We start from the raw sequence: 18,970 nt of genomic DNA on the forward strand, positions 1-18,970 counted from the left end.
AACCTGAGAATCCAAAAATCCTCCAACAAGAAGACAACTGACAGATGCCAGTGCTCAGGTTACCTTCTCTAAAGTCATCATGGATCTGCCACTTGGTGGCATCTGACCATTAAGTAACATTTTTCCTCAGTGGTACAGATATACCACACATCTTGCAACTCACAATGTCTTCAGTTCAGTAAGATATAGCAATGTAACACCTCATGTCAGAAAAGTAAATTTTAAAATAATCATCTCAGAAGGAGTGTTTGGTGCAGTGGCCACTCTCCAGCACGATCCTAGATCCACCAATGGTGACTGGACAGTTTGAGCATCAGCATCATGGGCATTCCTGTCAGAACCAGGAAGAGGAAAAGCATGCAAATGGCCAGCAAGATGGGCATGTGATGTACTGCTCTTGGCCACTCCACAAAGCCCTGAAACAGAAGGGGATGGATAGAGGTTAGAAACAGGGTGCCACCCCTGTCCCCTGCAGGACACAGGAGAACATGGGGCTGGGAGTTCATGAACACAAGGGTTGGAATCTGTGGGTGTCAGAGCCTCAGGGAGAGTGACCAGGCAGGAAGAAAGGTATGAAGGGTCATGGTGTCCAGCTGGACAGCACTTAAAGACAGTGTGCTTTCTCAGAAAAATTGTCAGCAGGCAATTGTGCCACTGTGTGACTGTCCCCATGGTGGTCACACAGGCCTGAAAGAAGTGACACAGGCTTAGCCATGGCTCCATGGTCAGTTGACGGGCACAGTTGTATGCCTGGGCCCTCACCAGGACATACCTCAAAGGGCAGAACCCCGGCCCATGATACAGGGATGAAAGTTCCAAAGGCACATGTGGGGACACTGACTTGCCCCTTGAGCACCCGGGGGGCTACCAGCCCCCAAAAGGCCTTTGTGTAACAGGAAAACTTCAGGCTCCCCAAACATTAAATGACAACCCACCAAGAGCTGCAGGGGTCACTGGAGAAAAGGGTCCAACTCACCTGATGCTCCTCTAGCTCCTCCTCCTCCTGCTCTTCCTCGTCCTCATCCATGGGGCTACACTCCTGGGAGAAATCCACTTCCTCAGGAGACTCTGCCAGAGGGAAAGGAGAGTGAGTGGGACTGGAGGACAAGCCTCTGGGTCCCACCTTCCTTCACCTGGTTCACCTGCCCCCAGTCACACAGGTAACACAGCTTCTTCCAGGCAGGCCTCCATGATAGCTGTCCCCCAGACTCTGACCTGGGGCTCAGCACATGAACCTCCCTCCCTCCAGCTCTAACCCTCTGATCTGCCCTCCCCAGCTTTGCCCACCCTGTATCTGCCCCCAAGTTTTGGCCCCCAGGTCCTGCCCTGTTCTCACTGCTGTGCCCTCACCTCTGTCCTCACTGGCACTGACGCCCACTTTCACAGCCACCCAGTTATGGACAAAGTTGCCGCGCTTCCCCCAGGCCTTGCTCTCCTGAGGCAGCAGCGTCTGGATCCTCTCCGGTTCCAGCAGTCCCTGGAAGTGTTCAGGCCTGAGGCTCTGCATTTCTGTCCGACCTGTCTGGGCCCTTCAGAGCCTGAAGGGGATACGCACTGTATCAGTCACTCTCCAGTCCTGTGGCCCAACCTGAGATCCCACAAGACACCAGCACAGCAGAGGGACAAGGAACAGGAAGGAAGAAACAGGGAGTTTAGTCAGACCTGTGCAAGCACACACATGTTTGCACATGCAAATACACAAAAAACACATACGTGCAAATACTCATGTATTAATACAGAGACATTCACACAAATGCATACATGCAAACAGACACACATACACATAAATATATACCTATGCTAAAGGACACACATATAAACACATACACAAGTGCACGCATGCAGAGACACGTGTGCATGAAAATACACACATATGCTAAGAGACACACAAATACACATATGCACAAGTACAGACACCCATACATGCAAGTACACACGTGCTAACACAGACATACACACAAATGGAAATATGCAGACATACACACATGCTAATATAGGGGCAAACATAAATACACACATGTACACATGAAAACAGACACAGATATGCACACACACATACAAACATACACATGGACCTAAAATGTATTCATATACATAGGCAAACACACATGCACACAATATTAATAGGCCAGGGAGGAACTCAAAGGTCTGAGTCTGGTCTGCAAGTCCCAGTTGATTCCCATCACATTACCTCACACTGGTGGTGGTTCCTGAGTGCCACCACGTGTGACCCAAAACCCAAAAACACAAAAGAGGAGGAGGAAAATGAAAGTATTTCTGGGTGCCTTGTTTCCCTATACTACACTTGATCTTAGCCAAAAGGCCGAGAAGCTGCCGAGAGTATCTCGCCCACACGGCAGAGCCTGGCAAGCCACCCGTGATGTATTCGATATGCCAAACACAGTAACAACAAAATCTCCAGTGGAGACGTTACTGGGCCCGCTCGAGCAAATCGATGAACAACAGGAGGGCCTTTACTTTACTTTACTTTACTTTACTTGTTTCCCTATGCACCCTGTTCAGAAACAGATTGCCAAGGTGCAGCATGGGCTTAGGGCAGGGGTTTGCTGGTGTAGAGGTGGGACAGGTGTGTCCTGATTCAGCCTTTTGAAAAACAATCTGGTAATGTTGATGAAAACAAAATATTTGGCCCTACTTAGATGACCCCCACCCCTGAAGAAAGGAGGCTTCTGGTGCAGACATGCTGCAGCCCAGAACGGGGGTGGCCACACCCCGCAGAGCCCTCCACTGTAGAGCTCATCCACTCCCCACAGCTGGTCCCTCGCAGAGCCCATCTACTACCTAGAGTCCTCCACTGCAGAGCTTGTCCACTTCCAGGAGATTGTCCCTGCCTAGACCTGGTCCACTGCCCAGAGTTAATCCAATGGAGAGCCCATCCACTTCCAGAGCCAGCCCACTCCCAGAGTCTGTCCACTGAAGAACTCATCCATTGCACAGCCAATCAACTAACGGGCCTGTTCACTGCCCAGAGCTGGTCCAATGCTCAGACCCCATTTGCTACAGAGCCTGTCCAGTGTAGAATAGGGGAGTGCATTCCACCTAGGCTGCACAGGGTGCTCCTGTGGTGTGGGGGGTGGGGGGAAAGGTTGGGTGAGGCTCTAAGGGAAGAAGAGAAAGTGGTCGGCAGTGGCCACAGGGCAGGGGGCGGTGCCTGGGGGAGGGACCGAGTTCAGAAACAAACTGAGATGGCTTAGTGATGGAGAGTGGGGGTGCCATGATTGAGGAACCCTGGAACCCTCAGAGGTGCCAGATACAAAATATGTGCTCTGTGGTGCTTCTGTGCTTCAGGAGAACCCCAGAACTATGTAAATCAAGGATGCTGCACTCTAGTCCTCAGAGGCTTCCCCTTGGAAATACAGGGGTGCTCTGGGGTTAAGGACTGGAGACTGTGGCTCTGCCATTAGTGTAGGAAGAGCCTCAGTAGCCTGGAGAAGCTTCTGCCAAAGCAGAATTCAGCTCTGTCCATGGTCCTGATTAGCCCACACGGCACAGCTCTGAGGCTACTGGTCCCTGTCCATGGTGCTGAGTCTCCATCTTCACTGTCAGTGGTAGGGCAGTTCGGAGTTCTGTCTGTGGTGCTGAACTGGTTGCTGGTGGCCCTTCCGTGGTGCTAGCCTCCCACTGCCCTCCTGGTCCCAGGGATGCTAAGACTCACAATCTCTGTTCCCTTGTCCTCTGCCTTTAGTTGCTTTTTCAAAGAACACATATGCCTAGGGGCCAATGCCCCGTGCAGCCTAGAAACAAAGCTTTCTGGGGCCCAGGAAGCGTGAGATGAAAGCAAAGACGGATAGAACCATGGATCATTCAAGGGGCATCTTTGGCTTTGCGGACAGCAAGTTCTGGGTATACTTTATGAGGTCATCGTCATGGGGTTTCAGAACATCTGTGTGGGGGGGAGATGACTGAAAGGAAAACAGGAACGTGCAATCTTGGATTGTCGAGAGCAAGAAAGAGGGTCTTGTGAGTTAATGGCAAGATTCTGGTTGTGTGTGTGTGTGTTGGAGACTGGGCTTTGGGGGCGGCATTGGGGCTGTTCCCAACTATGTTCTCAGGGGTTGCTCCTAATGGAGTGTGATGATAAGGAGCACATAAGGCTCCTGATGCAAGACGAGTGCTCAGCCTATATCAGACCTATATCTCTGCCCCAATGGCCCTAGTTTTTATGCAACAAGTGGGAGTCACAAGGAGAATATTATCTTAAACATATAATATATATTGCCTATATTTTACAGTAATTTGAACTACAATAACTTAAACCATGAGTTTGGTGGCATTTCCTGGAATTTTCAAGAATCCTTGAAAATTAGAAAATAGTTGGAGCCAGAGTTATTGTACAGTGGGTAGGGTACTTGACTTGCATCTAACTGAGTTAGGTTTGATTACCCCAGCCCCCATCTGGTCTCACAATCCCACCAGGACTAATTCCTGAGCACAGATCCAGGAGCAAGCCCTGAGCACTGCTGAATGTGGCCCAAAACCAAAGTAAATTTACTTTAGAATACACTATTCTTAATATAACTATTGTGCATATTGCAAACTGCTGTTTCAGCATCAGTTTTATTGGAGGGTAGACATGCCAGTCATGCTTTTTCAATTAGAACCAGTCTTTCCTCGTGTGGGATTTGAATTGTGCAAAGTCTTCAGAAATGAGTCCCTGGCATAAGATCTAGCCAGTCTGGTCTAGAGTGACAGTACAGGACTGAAGACACTAGCCTTGCATGCAGCTGACTCGAGTTCAATCCCTGGAACCATATACGGTACGCCAAGCTCTTTCAGGAGTAATTCCTAAACAAAGAGCCAGGAGTAAGCCCTGAGTACTGCTGGGTGTGGCCCCCACCCCCAACTCTGAATCTAACCACTCTAGCATCAGAAGCTGAATGACCAAGCTTGTTTTTCTCAAATATTATGATAATCAAGTAACCCAAACCCACCTCCATAAATTCAGAGATACTTAGAAAGCACCTACAATGTGCTGAATATTCCACGGGATGTTCTGAGGCATAGTCACACCCCCTAAAGAGAGCAATTTCCAGACTCTAAAGGGAAGATATCTCTGAAGCTCTGATTTCAACTCTGATCATCCAGAACCACTGAAAAACTATTCTAGCCTACTTCCTGAGATTACAGACTCAGTAGGAACTAGAACTCAATTGCTATTTTGTTCTTGTTGTTGTATGCCTTGCTTCTCTAATGTGGACTTTGTTGTTGGCCATGACTGTTTCTACTTCGTCAATGAGCCTTCCCTACCTAACATTTCTAATCACATATTAGATCCTTTGAGAAGTTTGATATCATTTTGGAAGGACTGAACAAATGAAAAGTGACATATGATTTAACAAAGACGACCCTAGCGTCTTAATATTGGCAACGTAACTCATCATAAACAAGAAGAGTGAGGGACCAACGTGACAGTACAGCAGGCAGGGTGTTTCCCTGCATGGATATTGGCCAGATTTGATCCACAACACCACATATAAACCCGCTAAGCAGAGTCAAGAGTCAGCCCTGAGTATCATCAAGTGTGGCCCAAAAACAAACAAAAAGAGGAGTGAATCTAAGCCAGCCCTAATCTGAGCAGTCGAGTCACAGAGGACCAAGTCATACATGACACAGAGCTTTGCGGAACAAGACATTGTTCTTGTTCCATGACACTGCTCCAAGGCTACTATTAATAGTATAGTATCCAGTATTATTCCTTTAAATAGCATTTCTAAAAATATTTCTAGGCTATGCCTATGGATTTTCCAGACCTGGGACTGAGATGCATCGTATCTATAGATGTGTTTAGGATTTTGTACGAACTGAGCCAACTTCACTTTTTTAAGAGCACCTTCAGCACCTTGTCCAATCCTCGCCATGCAAGCCATCTATTAGAATCTCCATATAATCTCTACAGGTCCCAAGGTTTCTCTTTTCTTTATTGTATATCATTGTTCATCATCTTCCATTACAGTTTGTTCTGAAGCATCCTTCCTATTAGAGTGTCTCCATTCTGTAAGACACCAAGCTATAAAGATGCTGCACATAGCAGAGGTTTTGACTATCTTAAGCAATCCCCAGTTCTTTTGTGCACAAGATGAAGAAAAGAATCTAGAAGACACTTCCATAAGAAATCCAGAGGTTCTGAAAGTTTCTCGCTAGAACTTTTATAAGCATTTTCTAAGCACCAGTCAGTGACAGGGCCTCACCACTCTGTGATCCAAATTCAGGAGCTCTGCCGGCTATGGCTGCAGTCAGAAAGCAACATCAAGGAACAGATGATAGAGCAACTAGTGAATGAGTAACTTCTCAGCACCCTGCCTGAGGAGGTTCATGTTTGGGTAGGACCAAAACTATTCAAGCACAGCAAGAAGACAGGAACCCTGGTGGAAAATTTGATCCAAGCATGTGGGTTAAAAGGTGAGAGAAAGGAGGGAACTGGCAAATTAGGCTGAGAGAATTTTCTATATGCCTGACTTAAAATTGGAGCTGTATAAAAAATTTTAAAGAATTTTATAAACCAGGGCCTGGAGCGATAGCACAGTGGATAGGATGGTTGTCTTGCATGATGCCAACCTGGGTTCGTTTCCCAGCATATGGTCCACCACGCATTGCAAGGAGTAATTCCTGAGTGCAGATCTAGGAGTAAGCCCTGTGAAACGCTGGGTGTGAAGACCAAAAAGGAAAAAAATGTATAAACCAGTTTGATCTGTCTAATCTTGTATGAGATGGAAGAAATATGGGAATTCAACTTTTAATGTCTATTATTTCTCTTAAAGAACCCCTTGTTTTGTTTTCAAATTCCACGTTTTTAATCTATTATAAACCTTAGTATCAATGCCAAAAAACACACAGTTTCTTACCCAAAAAAAGGTTATAAGATGTAGGAGTTATGAGGCCTGCATATGCTCTGAACTGTACTTCCAGATGCCAAGAGGTATAGAAGTTATCTCTGCCAAAATTTTACTGGTCTTAAAAACTTGAGTTATTAGATTGGAACTAATGGAATTTCAGTAATGAGGAACGAAAGCAATTCACTTCTCGTAGTCCTTTGAATTAAAACAATACCGAGAACAGTATTGCTTGTACGTATACATATATAGACACAGATACACACATATACATATATAAGTCACGGTCATGGTCCTCCTGTTGTTCATCGATTTGCTCGAGTGGGCCCAGTGACGTCTCCATCATGAGACTTGTTGTTACTGTGTTTGGCATATCGAACACGTCACGGGTAGCTTGCCAGGCTCTGCCGTGCGGGCGAGATACTCTCGGTAGCTTTCCGGGCTCTCCGAGAGGAGCTGAGGAATCAAACTTGGGTCGGCCATGTTGGCCACTTGTAAGGCAAACGCCCTACCGCTGTGCTATTGCTCCAGCCCCACATATATAAGTACATATGCATATATGTATACACAAACAGTGGTGAGAACAATATGAATCCAAGGCCATAGTTCTCTCCAGAGGGAAGACTAGGATATAGACAGAGAAAATATATTTATATATTATATTTCAATTATTGGAGATTGAATAGTGACTTCAAAGTCTTTAATTATCCTTTGAAACACAAATATATAGAGACTAAGGGACTAGATGATTATGTTCAATTCCCTGGTACCACAAAGCCCCTTAAGTACTGTTGGGATTGACCAAAAGCACTACTTCAGGAATGCCACTTAAGTTCTGCCAGGTAAGGCCAAAAAAATCAAATATACAAATGAATAAACCTTAAACATGAGGGTCATGCAGGGTTCAATGCCAATATCGTAAACTAAGGATTATGTTTAATCTAGTTCTAGTTCTGTGTATCTGCATTCCTAAAGAGAATTTAGAAGATGCTGATAGTGAACATGTTGAATACTTACATGCTTATATTCTACTATATTCTGGATGACTTATTTTTAGTAATTCATTTAATACTTTTAAAATAGGTATTGACATCGTTCTATAGAAAAGAGCCAGAATAATTGAAACCCAAGCAGAAAATTTTGTATGTCTATAACTGTACCTCATGGTGTTTCACTAATAAAAAATATATATTAAAAAAAAGAAAAGAGCCAGAGGCACGTGAGGTTGAGTATATTATCTCTGGTCCCACAATTGAATCTCAGGCTTCAGAGCTGGGTGGCTGACTCCAGCAACTGTGCTCTCGTTGAGGTATGCTGCCTCAGTCGTCATCACTTAATCACTTAATCACTTAACTTCCCGTTAGTCGTCGATTTGCTCGAGCGGGCGCCAGTAATGTCTCCATTTGTCCCTGTTGCGTGCTAGTGTAGCCCAATGGCATCTGTTCGCTCCGGGAACATGAAGGGCCTCAAACCGATCGTTCATGATCTTGACGAAGAAGTCTGACCATCTGGAAGGTGGGCGGCCACGCGGTCTTTTGACATCCCGTGGAATCCAGTTGGTAACAGCTCTAGTCAGCGGTCGTCTTTAAATCTCATTACGTGACCAGCCCATCTGATTTTCGACACCTTGGCAAATGAGACAGCGTCCCTGATTCTTGATCGTCGACGGATGTCAGAACTCCGGATTCTTTCTCTCATTTGAGTGAAGCGTGATATTCCAAGCATAGCTCTTTCTATTCTTCTTTGGGAGACATGAATAGCGTTCTCATCTTGTTTGCGTAGGGCCCAGGTCTCTGAGGCATATGTTAATGCAGGAAGAACAGTGGAATCAAAGAGATGTGCCCGGAGCCGGAGGTTCTTCGTCCTCTTAGCTATTTCTTCGACGTTCTTGAAGGCGTTCCAAGCCGCTCTCTTCCTCCTGCGCAGCTCGGGTGCCAGGTCATTTGTTATGTTGACCTCTCGACCTAGGTACACATAGCTGTTGCATTCGGAGATGGTCGTTCCATTGAGAGCGAATGGGGCATCAGGAACAAGGCTGTTTCTCATAAACATTGTCTTCGTAAGATTCAGCTGTAGTCCTACCTTTCCACACTCACAGTCAAAGTCGGCCAGCATTTGTGCCGCTTGGCTGATGTTTGGTGTTATTAAAACAATGTCATCAGCAAAGCGGAGGTGGTGTAGTTGCCGACCATCTATCTTCACTCCCATTCCTTCCCATTCCAGTCATCGCATGATGGTCTCGAGGGTGGCACTGAAGAGTTTCGGTGAAATGGTATCACCCTGCTGAACCCCTCTCTTGACATCAACGATCACTTCTTTGTAGAATGGTGAGATCCTGGTAGTGAATCCGCAATACAGCTCATGGAGGATCCTGATGTATTGGGCTTGAATGCCCTGATTGGCTAGGGCTTCAATGACCCCTTCCGTCTCAACAGAATCAAAGGCCTTCTTTAAATCAATGAACGTTAAACAGAGCGGCATCTTGAACTCCCGAGAAACCTCAATGAGCTTGGTTATCATGTGGATATGGTCGATGGTGCTGAATCCTTTGCGGAACCCTGCTTGCTCGCATGGTTGTTCTTCATCTAGTGTTCTGCCAAAAAAAAGAGGTTGAAAACTTGGTCAGAGTATGAAAGATATTGAGCCTTTGATAGAGATAGACTCAAGTGGAAAATAAAGAGAATTTATTAGGATAGGAGAAAGAAATTAGCTAAAAAAGTTGCACTTGGGAAGAAACAGCAGGCAAGGGGGACTCTCAATTTTCTCTAGAAAAGGCAGTAGTTCTCCTGGAATATATCCCAGAAAAGCAAAAAAAAGTATAGTAGAAGTGACATCTGCACTTGTTTGTTCATTGCAGCACTCTTTACAATAGCCAGAATCTGGAAAAAACCTGAGTGCCCAAGAACAGATGACTGGTTAAAGAAACTTTGTTACATATACAAAATGGAGTACTATGCAGCTGTTAGAAAAGATGAAGTCATAAAATTTACATACAAGTGGTACTACATGGAAAGTATCATGCTAAGCAAAATGAGTCAGAAAGAGAGGGACAGACACAGAAAGATTGCATTGATCTGGGGAACATAAAGTAACAAAATAGGAGACTGACAGCCAAAAATAGCTAAGATAAGTACCAGAAGATTTATTCCATGGCTTAGAGGCCAGCCGCACATGCTAGGGGAAAAGGCAGCTCAGATAAAGAAGGGACCACAAAATAAAGGGTGGTTGGAGGATCCTCCCAGGATGGGAGATGCATGCTGAAACTAGACAATCGACTGAACACGATTGCCACTCAATGTCTCTTTTGCAAACCACAGCACCCAAAAGGAGAGAGATAACAAAAGGTAATGCCCTGCCACAGATGCAGGGTGGGATGGGGGGTTGAGGGATGGGAGGGATAGTGGGATCATTGGTGGTGGAGAATGGGCGCTGGTGGAGGGATGGGTACACGATCATTGTATAACTGAAACCCAAGCACAAAAATTTGTGAGTCTACAACTGTACTTCATGTTGTTTCACTAATAAAAATTAAAAAGAAAAGAAAAGGCGGGTTGTTGTCTAGATTTGTGAGTGCAAAAAAGATGTGTGAAAAGTTTAATACCACTTCCATTATTTAAAAATGTCTTTTGTGCTTTAAAAACATAATATTTTATCTTTACAAGAGTTCTTGGATGTATAGGTAATATCATGGTTTGCGTTTTACAGTTGAAAACCTGAGATTCCCTGGTAATACTGATTTAACAGCAAGGCTGGAAATCGCTGGTGAAATGGGAATTTCCACTTTATTTAGAAAGCAGTTGGGAGGTCTTGAAATAATCAGAATTCTCTTCTGGAACTTTTTATTTTGAGCTCGTCCTTTTATTAGGAAATGTAAGACTGCTACTGCTTCTCTTGAAAGGTTGCAGAAGTATGAGGATGGGAGTCTACTCTGTGTCTTTCTGCCACCAGACTCGACTCATTCACCTTGTCATTCCTTTGTCTCTCTAGACTTCCCTATTCAGAACTCTGTCCTTGCAGAAAACAGGAGTACCAAAAAACATGAAAGGAAAATCACATTGATGCCTGAAAATCTGTCACCTGCCAGATCCTCTGTGAGTTAACTCTCTTCTAACTTGGTTTTTCAACATGGGGCCTTACCTACCTGATTCTTAGGTCTTTCCAATCTAGTTAAACTGTGTTCCCATTTCGGAGCTTTTTAATATCTGGCTCTTTTTTAATCCCTTGCCTTGCTTTATTTTTGACATATTTAACACCATTCCATATACTCATGTGGTAACTTTCTTTTTTTATTTTAATGTAGGAGTGTTGCTATTTATTCAGCCATTGATTGGGCTAATTAAATGGGGCATGAACTCCACCTTTCTTTTTTTACAAATTTATTTATTGAGAGTGGTTACAAAGCTTTCGGGTTTAAGTCTCGGTCATACAATGATGAAACACCCGTTCCTTCATCAGTACACATTTTCCACCACCAAAAACCCTAGTATGCCCCCCCAACCCACACCCTCCCCCTACCTGTGGGGCAGATGATTTTCACATTACTCTCTCCTTTTATTACATTTAATATTTCAACACCAGACCCACCATTATTATTTGGGATTTTACCCCAACACTCAGATCTGCCAAAAAGTCAACCGTAGACAATTTGTTTTCTACTGCTGGTTATGAATAACATATGATGTCGCGTGGCTGCTACTGCAGAGTTCCAAAATTTTAAAAATTAAATCTGGAGGGATTTCTATCAAGACCTGCTGGGTTCCGGGATTTGTTTCTGAGTCTCTGGGATCATGATCATTAAGCAACTTAATCAAGAGCCAGAGAGGCCGTTCATGAGCAGCGACCTAGGGTATCACTGGGGTGGGGAGGAAAGGGCTGGTTCCACCCCCATGTCATGAAGCTCCATGTGTCTCATCACTGCGGGCCCAAACCTGACTGTCCAATGGCCTCTGGAGGATGGTGGTCACTGAGTCGCCAGAGGGAATAGGCCAAGGCATGAAACTTATTCACACCTGGGTTGGCCCGGCACCAGTAACCTACTGCAGAGACTGGATGCATCTCTGCCAAAAGCAGCTGGGTTCCAAGATTTGTTTCTGAGTCTCTGGGATCATGGTCATTAAGAGCTTGATCAGGAGTCAAAGTGGCAGTTCGTGGGTGGTGACTCTGGGTCTTCTTGGGGCGGGGAGGAAAGTGTCGGTTCCACCCCCATCCCATGAGGCCCCGCATGTCTCATCACTGCAGTCCCAAACCTGACTGTCCAATGTCCTCTGGAGGATAGCGGCCACTGAGCTTCCAAGAGGGAGTAGACGGAAAGACAGGACCCTTTCCCCCCTGGAGTGCCCTGGTGCTGGTAACCTACTGTGGGGAATGGACGTATTTCTGCCAAAAGCTGCTGGATTCCGAGATTTGTTTGAGTCTCTGGGATCATGGCTGTTAAGCAGTTTGATCAGGAACCAGAGAGACCTTGCCTCCAATTATATAGCTGAGCCAGATGTGGTTTGTGGGTATGTCTCCCACATACCTAACTTTTGGCCGTTTACTTTTTTATATACATAATTTTTATTAGTGAAACACCATGAGGTAGAGTTGTAGACTTACAAATTTTTGTGCTTGGGTTTCGATTATACAATGATCAAATACCCATCCCTCCACCAGTGCCCATTTTCCACCACCAATGATCCCACTATACCTCCCACCCCCATACCCCCATCCCACCCTGCCTCTGTGGCAGGGCATTCCCTTTTGTTCTCTCTCTCCTTTTGGGTGTTATGGTCTGCAAAAGAAGCATTGAGTGGCAATCATGTTCTGTCCATAGTCTACTTTCAACATGCATCTCCCATTCTGGGAGGATCCTCCCAACACCCTTTATTTGGTGCTCCCTTCTCTATCTGAGCTTCCCTTTCCCCTAGGATGCCTGGCTGGCCTCTAAGCCATGGAGTAATACTCCTGTTATTGATCTCGGCTATTCTTGGGTATTAATCTCCTATTTTGTTACTTTATGTTCCCCAGATGAATGCAATCTTTCTATGTCTATCCCTCTCTGACTCATTTTGCTTAGCATGATACTTTCCATGTAGTACCACTTGTATGTAAATTTCATGACTTCATCTTTTCTAACAGCTGCATAGTACTCCATTTTGTATATGTAACAAAGTTTCTTTAACCAGTCATCTGTTCTTGGGCACTCAGGTTTTTTCCAGATTCTGGCTATTGTAAAGAGTGCTGCAATGAACAAACAAGTGCAGATGTCACTTCGACTATACTTTTTTGCCTCTCTGGGATATATTCCCAGGAGTGGTATTGCTGGGTGAAATGGGAGCTCTATTTCTAATTTTTTGAGAATCGTCCATACTGTTTTCCAAAAGGGCTGAACCAGTCGGCATTCCCACCAACAGTAAAGGAGTGTCCCTTTCTCGCCACATCCGCGCCAGCATCAGTTGCTTTTGTTCTTCTGGATGTGGGCCAGTCTCTGAGGTGTGAGACGGTATCTCATTGTGGTTTTGATCTGCATCTCCCTGATTATTAATGATGTAGAGAATTTTCTCATGTGATTTTTGGCCGTTTAATTTTTTGTTAAACTTGGCCCCAAGTTGTTGGAGTTGGCCAAAGGCACAGCAGCAATTTTGGGGTATCTAGAAGTCTGATGGCACCATCAGGCTGCTGATGCACTCGCCTCACAGGTACAGGTTGACCTGCTTGCGGCACCATACCACATTCATGTGGAAACTTTCCCTGTCTTGAGTTAATCACTTTTGGTTTGTTTATTATATCATTTTATCTCCACTCTTAGCTCCTTTGACTTTCTCTGTTATTTTACTCATTGGCTCCTTTGGCTTTCACTGTTATTATGCTCGTTTTCATATTTGTAGCAAAGGGCAGTTAATGTAACAAGATGATACACTTGTATTCCTTGTTTGAATTCATTTTGAACCCTAAAAAGACAATTTTGAGGGGCTGGAGTGATAGCACAGCATAGAGCATTTGCCTTGCACGCAGCCTACCCGGGTTCAATTCCCAGCATCCCACATGGTCCTCTGAGCACCGCCAGGAGTAATTCCCGAGTGCAGAGCCAGGAGTAACCCCTGTGCATCGCTGGGTGTGACCCAGAAAGAAAAAAAGACAATTTTGAGAGGCTTTAGAGATAGTACACTGGGTAGAGCTTTTGCTTTGCATATGGCCAGTCCAGGTTTGACGCCCCAGCATCCTATATGGTCTCTTGTGAACCTCCAGAAATATTCCTGAGTGCAGAGTCAGGAATAGTAACCCCTTAGAATCGTTGGGTGTGTCCCCAAAGATAAAAAAGACAATGATGAAATTGCCTGTGTGTCCCTTAGAACAACCAGGAAAAAATTATGTAGAGAGACAGTTAGGCGGGAAAGTCTGAAAGACTCCTTGATAAGAAAAATGATGGGGAAAGAGAGTGAGAAATACTGTTCAGAATACCTCTTAAGAATCATTTTCTGTCTCTACAGGGTTAATGTCAAGGATACCAAGTGAAGATGGCCACAGAGACAGACAAGGTAGTATGAACAAAGATTCTTAGTGGTTCTAAGAAATTAAAGAGTACAGGATTCATCTAGGGATAGCTTTGTCTCAGGTTCAGCAAACAGTACCAATTGGGAATATGGACTCTGGTTCCCAGACCTTATGATTTCCCTCCCCTGCTCACCAAAGATTAGCCCAAAAGTGGATGGAGAGATAGTTAAGTGGGTAGGGCATTTGCCCTTCATGTGGACGACCTGGGTTGTCTCACAGTCATGTTTGAGTCTTTTCTTACAATACTGTTTTCTAAAATATCTAGTATACTCTGATGATATAGTAACCCATCTTCCTAAATTGATGTCTTGTGTCTTCTTTCTCACCCATGCTCTACTCATGTATTTTTTGAGTTTCTGAGAATACCACTGTGCTCATTACTGTCTCTTCCAAGCTATAATATTATCCTTGATTTCTTTGGTTTTGGTTTCTTTTGAACCCATAGAGTTGCTTTTATAAGCCACAACTTTTTGGGGGGCCACACCTGGCGATTTTAGGGGTTACTCCTGGCTCTGCACTCAAAATTAGTCCAGGCAAGGCTTAGGAGATCATATGGGATGCTGGTGATCAAGCCTGGTTTGGCCATGTGCAAGGAAAATGACCTGCCTGTTGTAATATCACACAGGGCCAATAAGGCATAAACTTTTGATTAATTACTCTCTACACTCAAAATTCAATTTTTTAGAAAAACATTTAAATCCTACCCATTTCTTTCAAAATATTTCACAAATATTCCAGGTAAAAACTATTATTTCTAGATCTAGAACTGTTTTTGTCTTTGCTCAGGCTGTTTCTATAAATGTGGCACCAACTTTTTCACTGACTGAACCCAAATGCTGTCCCCCACCCTGTCTTTTTGTTCCTTAAATGGAATGATTTCTACCATTTTTTCTCTTGTAGTCATTTATAGCCTTGCTAGTATACTTAATACAGATTTCTGTTAACCACTGTAACAACAAAGTCTCCAATGGAGACGTTACTGGGCCCGCTCGAGCAAATCGACGATCAACGGGAGGGCCTTTACCTTACCTTTATGCTTTGCATAATGCTTTGCACAAAATAGGCACTTATAAGTGTTGACCTCAACTAAATTAGCTGATGAGAGATTGAGGACTAAGAAAAATTGGAATAATTTTCTTTTATTCTGAGAAACAGGTGATTGACTTGTTCATTTCATTGTTGGCAAAATCAGTTTAAGAAACATGCCATTTTGTGCCTTTGTCTTTGGGAGTCAGTGATTCTGTTACAGGTTCTGAAGAGTCCCAGAGGACCAAATCCTATTTGACTTGCTTTATATAGTATTTCCTGAGTGGACGTGACTGTGGATTCCCTTTATGTCCACAGCTATTAGTTTTTCAGAATACCATTGAATTACCAAGTATGACTGGGAATATGTTAGTAAACCCCTAATCTAGCTTTCTCTAGTTTCCTTCTCCTCATCATCATCTCTCTGTGTCTCAGTTCTCCTGGATGGTTTCTTTTCGCTTCTACCTCACCGTTCTTTGCTTAGTGTTCCTTATTTCCATCCTTCACCAGTACTCTTCTTACATTTCCTGAAAGCTCCTAAAATTCAGTAAAACTCGCCCTGTTATTTTTGGTTCGTTTTCCTCTTTTATTTCAGAGCAAAAACAGTAGAGGAACGTCTACATTTCTTTTATATTGGAAAAAAGACCTAAAATCAAAGATCAAACTCCAGAGTCAAACCTGCCTATAGAAATACCATCTATAGGGGCAGGAATGGATAATTCAGAGGGATATAATCATGGTTGTATCCACATAGAAGAGTCTCACACTGGTGATTCTTCAGAATCATATGTGGCCTTACCTCAAAGAAGAATCCTTAATGGTTCACATTTTTCTGAAGAGTCAGGAGGAACACTAGAAAAAAGATCCCCAGGAACACAATCCTGGAATTTTCACTGGTCCCCAACCAGTGAACAACAAGCTTTTGCTCCAAGTCAACAAACACCATGGATGTGCATTTTGTGAAAAAAAACCTTTAGTACTAGATCTGCCTGTGAAAAACAAAAAAAAGGTCCATACTGGGGAAAACACCCTTTGAGTGCAAAAAATGTGGAGAAACTTTCTACCTCATGCCACACCTTACCAGACACCAGAAGACTTGTTGCAGCCAGAAATCCCTTGGAAGCAACGCAGGAAAGCAAGCTAGTACCTGTGGTCATGTAAGAATTCTCAGGCAGAATTCCCAAGAACGTTTCCATCGTGGCAAAGCTCTTATTCAGGACATGCATCTTTTTCAACATCCCAGAGCCCCTGAAGCAACCAAAACCCTTTTACCTGGTTTTTCCCGCAACAAGACACATTTAATTTGCTATCAGAGGAAGAATGACTATTTTGGAAAGAGAGATTGTCAATGTTGTGACTGTGGCAGAACCTTCGGTCAGAATTTGTACCTAGTTCAACACTATAGTATTCATGGTCAGGCGAAGCCTTACCAGTGTCAGCTGTGTGGAAAATGTTTCAGCCAACCTCCATACCTCACTCAACATTATCAATTCCATTTCTCAAGAGAAACATGATGAGAGAAATTAACGCTAAAAACTCCATTTAGAGGGCATACTTTTTTCAATATCTTAGACTTTATTTTTGGAGAGATACTCTGAATGTTCTGAATGTGTGAAGGCTCTTCTACCAGCTCTTATATTTTAACAACTGGAAAATTCTTCATAATTTGATCAAAAAACATCTGCTGGTGTGTAGAACAATCTTTGCCAGTGGAGATTCAGCACATGCGTCAGTAGTCACATTGGCCAAAATGCCTAACAAAGAAGAATTTTGCTGCTAAGGAAAGAAGCTATTAGATGTTGCCCTTCTGTTTTGTGATAGTTCACAAATAGAGAACTTGGGTTTTGACATCCTGACCAAAAAAAAATCATGTGACTGTGGCTGGAGCGATAGTACAGCGAGTAGGGCATTTGCTTTGTACGCAGCCGACCTGGGTTCAATCCCTAGCATCCCATATGGTCCCCTGGCACCTCCAGGAGTAATTCCTGAGTACAGAGCCAGGAGTAACCCCTGAGTATTGCTAGGAGTGACCCAATAAGAAAAAAAATTCATGTAACCGAACTGGATTCTATATAAGCTTTGTGTTTCTTGAGTTTTCAATAGATTAATTCACACATAATATCTCCACCACTTGGATTGTGTCAGCAAAGGGCATGGTATCATTTTTAAGGTGTATCTATATTGAGTCTCCTACCCTGTGCCTGACTGTCTCCACCAGGGCCCAACAGCTGAAGACCTGCGGGGCCCAGCCAAGGCCATACTGGGACCACTCTCCACACACTTGGATGAGCCTCACGCATAAAAGAACTGGCAGAGGAACCCAGGTGTGTGGGACCCGGGGCTGAGATCTCCAAGCCTGCATGGTTTGGGACTGGACCTGCCAGTAACTAGACAGTTACACCCACCAACTGCCGTGTAACTCCAACAACGGCCAGGATCCAGAGATTATCACACTCAGCTCCCGGGAGAGAACAAGGCAGATTCTCCTAGGCCGCGCAACATCTTATCATCTCATTCCTACTTTGGACAAACTGGCAGGCTACCAAATGTAACCTGCCCACACGGCAGAGTCTGGCAAACTCCCCGTGGTATACCCAATATGCCAAATACCAGTAACAATGATGGGTCTCATTCTCCTAACCCTGAAAAAGCCTTGAATATGGCACTTTTAAAAAAATAAAATCTCAGGGCTAGGACGAAGAAGACGTTACTGGCACCTGCTCGAGGCAATCGACGAACAACAGGGTGGTCGTGATCGTGATCATGATCTATATTGATTCATTCACAAAAATGGTATATTGGTAATACATAATACCTGGTAATTTACAAAACTGGGCTGCATTATTCTTTTTGGTTCCAGTATACCTAGTGAGGATACCTAGATTTTTTCAGTTAGAGACTTTGAGTGTTCAGTTGATTTGACCTCAGTTAGAAGTGATGGAGCAGGAACCGAACCTGTATTTTTTTACTCCTGCCTTCTCTCTGGAAGGAAAGAAACCGTAGACTGTTGTGTGCAGACACCTTTTCTTTAGTAATCACAACATTGTTTCACTTTAGATCAGATGATCACATTCGTAGTATCAGGTTCAGAAAGTGCTCTCAGGGTAAGCCATTTCTCTTGAAATTGGGGATTAGAAACTCTTTTTGAGATCCTAATTCAAGGACTCCTTGATGGGCTGTTAGTTGAGGACCTTAAACATCTTCTCTCCTACCTTAAGTAGGTGTATCTGACTTGACTGACTTTGTTCTGGTGGTTTTCGTGAAGTTTCAAGTGGACAGAGAATTGTCTGCCACTTGAGGGCAGTTTGGTGTAGAGGAAGCATGCACAAGCCACAGCCTCCTGTTTTGCAAGCTAAGCTTGACTTGCTGGCTTTCAGCTGTTGCTTTTTTCACTGCTGGCCTGGGGCCCTGGGCTTTCTGCTCTCTCGTCTTTCCCCTACCACTTTCTAAAGGCCGACAGATGGGTACTGCTCTTACAGACTGGTTAATGTTAATTTGAAAATACACATTTTAAGCTCTATGAGTATGTAAATAATAGCCCTTGAGGATTAGAACGTGAC

General features: G+C 44.1%; 1 protein-coding gene across 1 annotated transcript; it reads right to left on the reverse strand.

Annotated features, from left to right (window-relative positions):
- Positions 1-278: 278 nt before the first annotated feature.
- Positions 279-1,507, reverse strand: LOC130044465 (small integral membrane protein 17-like). Its single transcript, XM_056137200.1, has 3 exons — positions 1,351-1,507; positions 977-1,068; positions 279-416 (listed from the first exon to the last, which is right to left on the reverse strand). The coding sequence occupies exons 1-3, from the start codon at positions 1,505-1,507 to the stop codon at positions 279-281; spliced, it is 387 nt and encodes a 128-aa protein (XP_055993175.1).
- Positions 1,508-18,970: the final 17,463 nt, after the last annotated feature.

Source organism: Sorex fumeus, unplaced genomic scaffold (genome assembly GCF_029834395.1).
Source record: "Sorex fumeus unplaced genomic scaffold, SorFum_2.1 ptg000122l, whole genome shotgun sequence".
NCBI lineage: Eukaryota > Metazoa > Chordata > Mammalia > Eulipotyphla > Soricidae > Sorex > Sorex fumeus.

Coding starts and splice junctions, on each gene's coding strand:
- LOC130044465 (XM_056137200.1), bottom strand. CDS start 1,507: ATGCAGAGCCTCAGGCCTGAACACTTCCAGGGACTGCTGGAACCGGAG. Junction 1,069..1,350: donor CAGTGCCAGTGAGGACAGAG/GTGAGGGCACAG, acceptor TCCCTCTGGCAG/AGTCTCCTGAGGAAGTGGAT. Junction 417..976: donor AGGAGCTAGAGGAGCATCAG/GTGAGTTGGACC, acceptor CTTCTGTTTCAG/GGCTTTGTGGAGTGGCCAAG.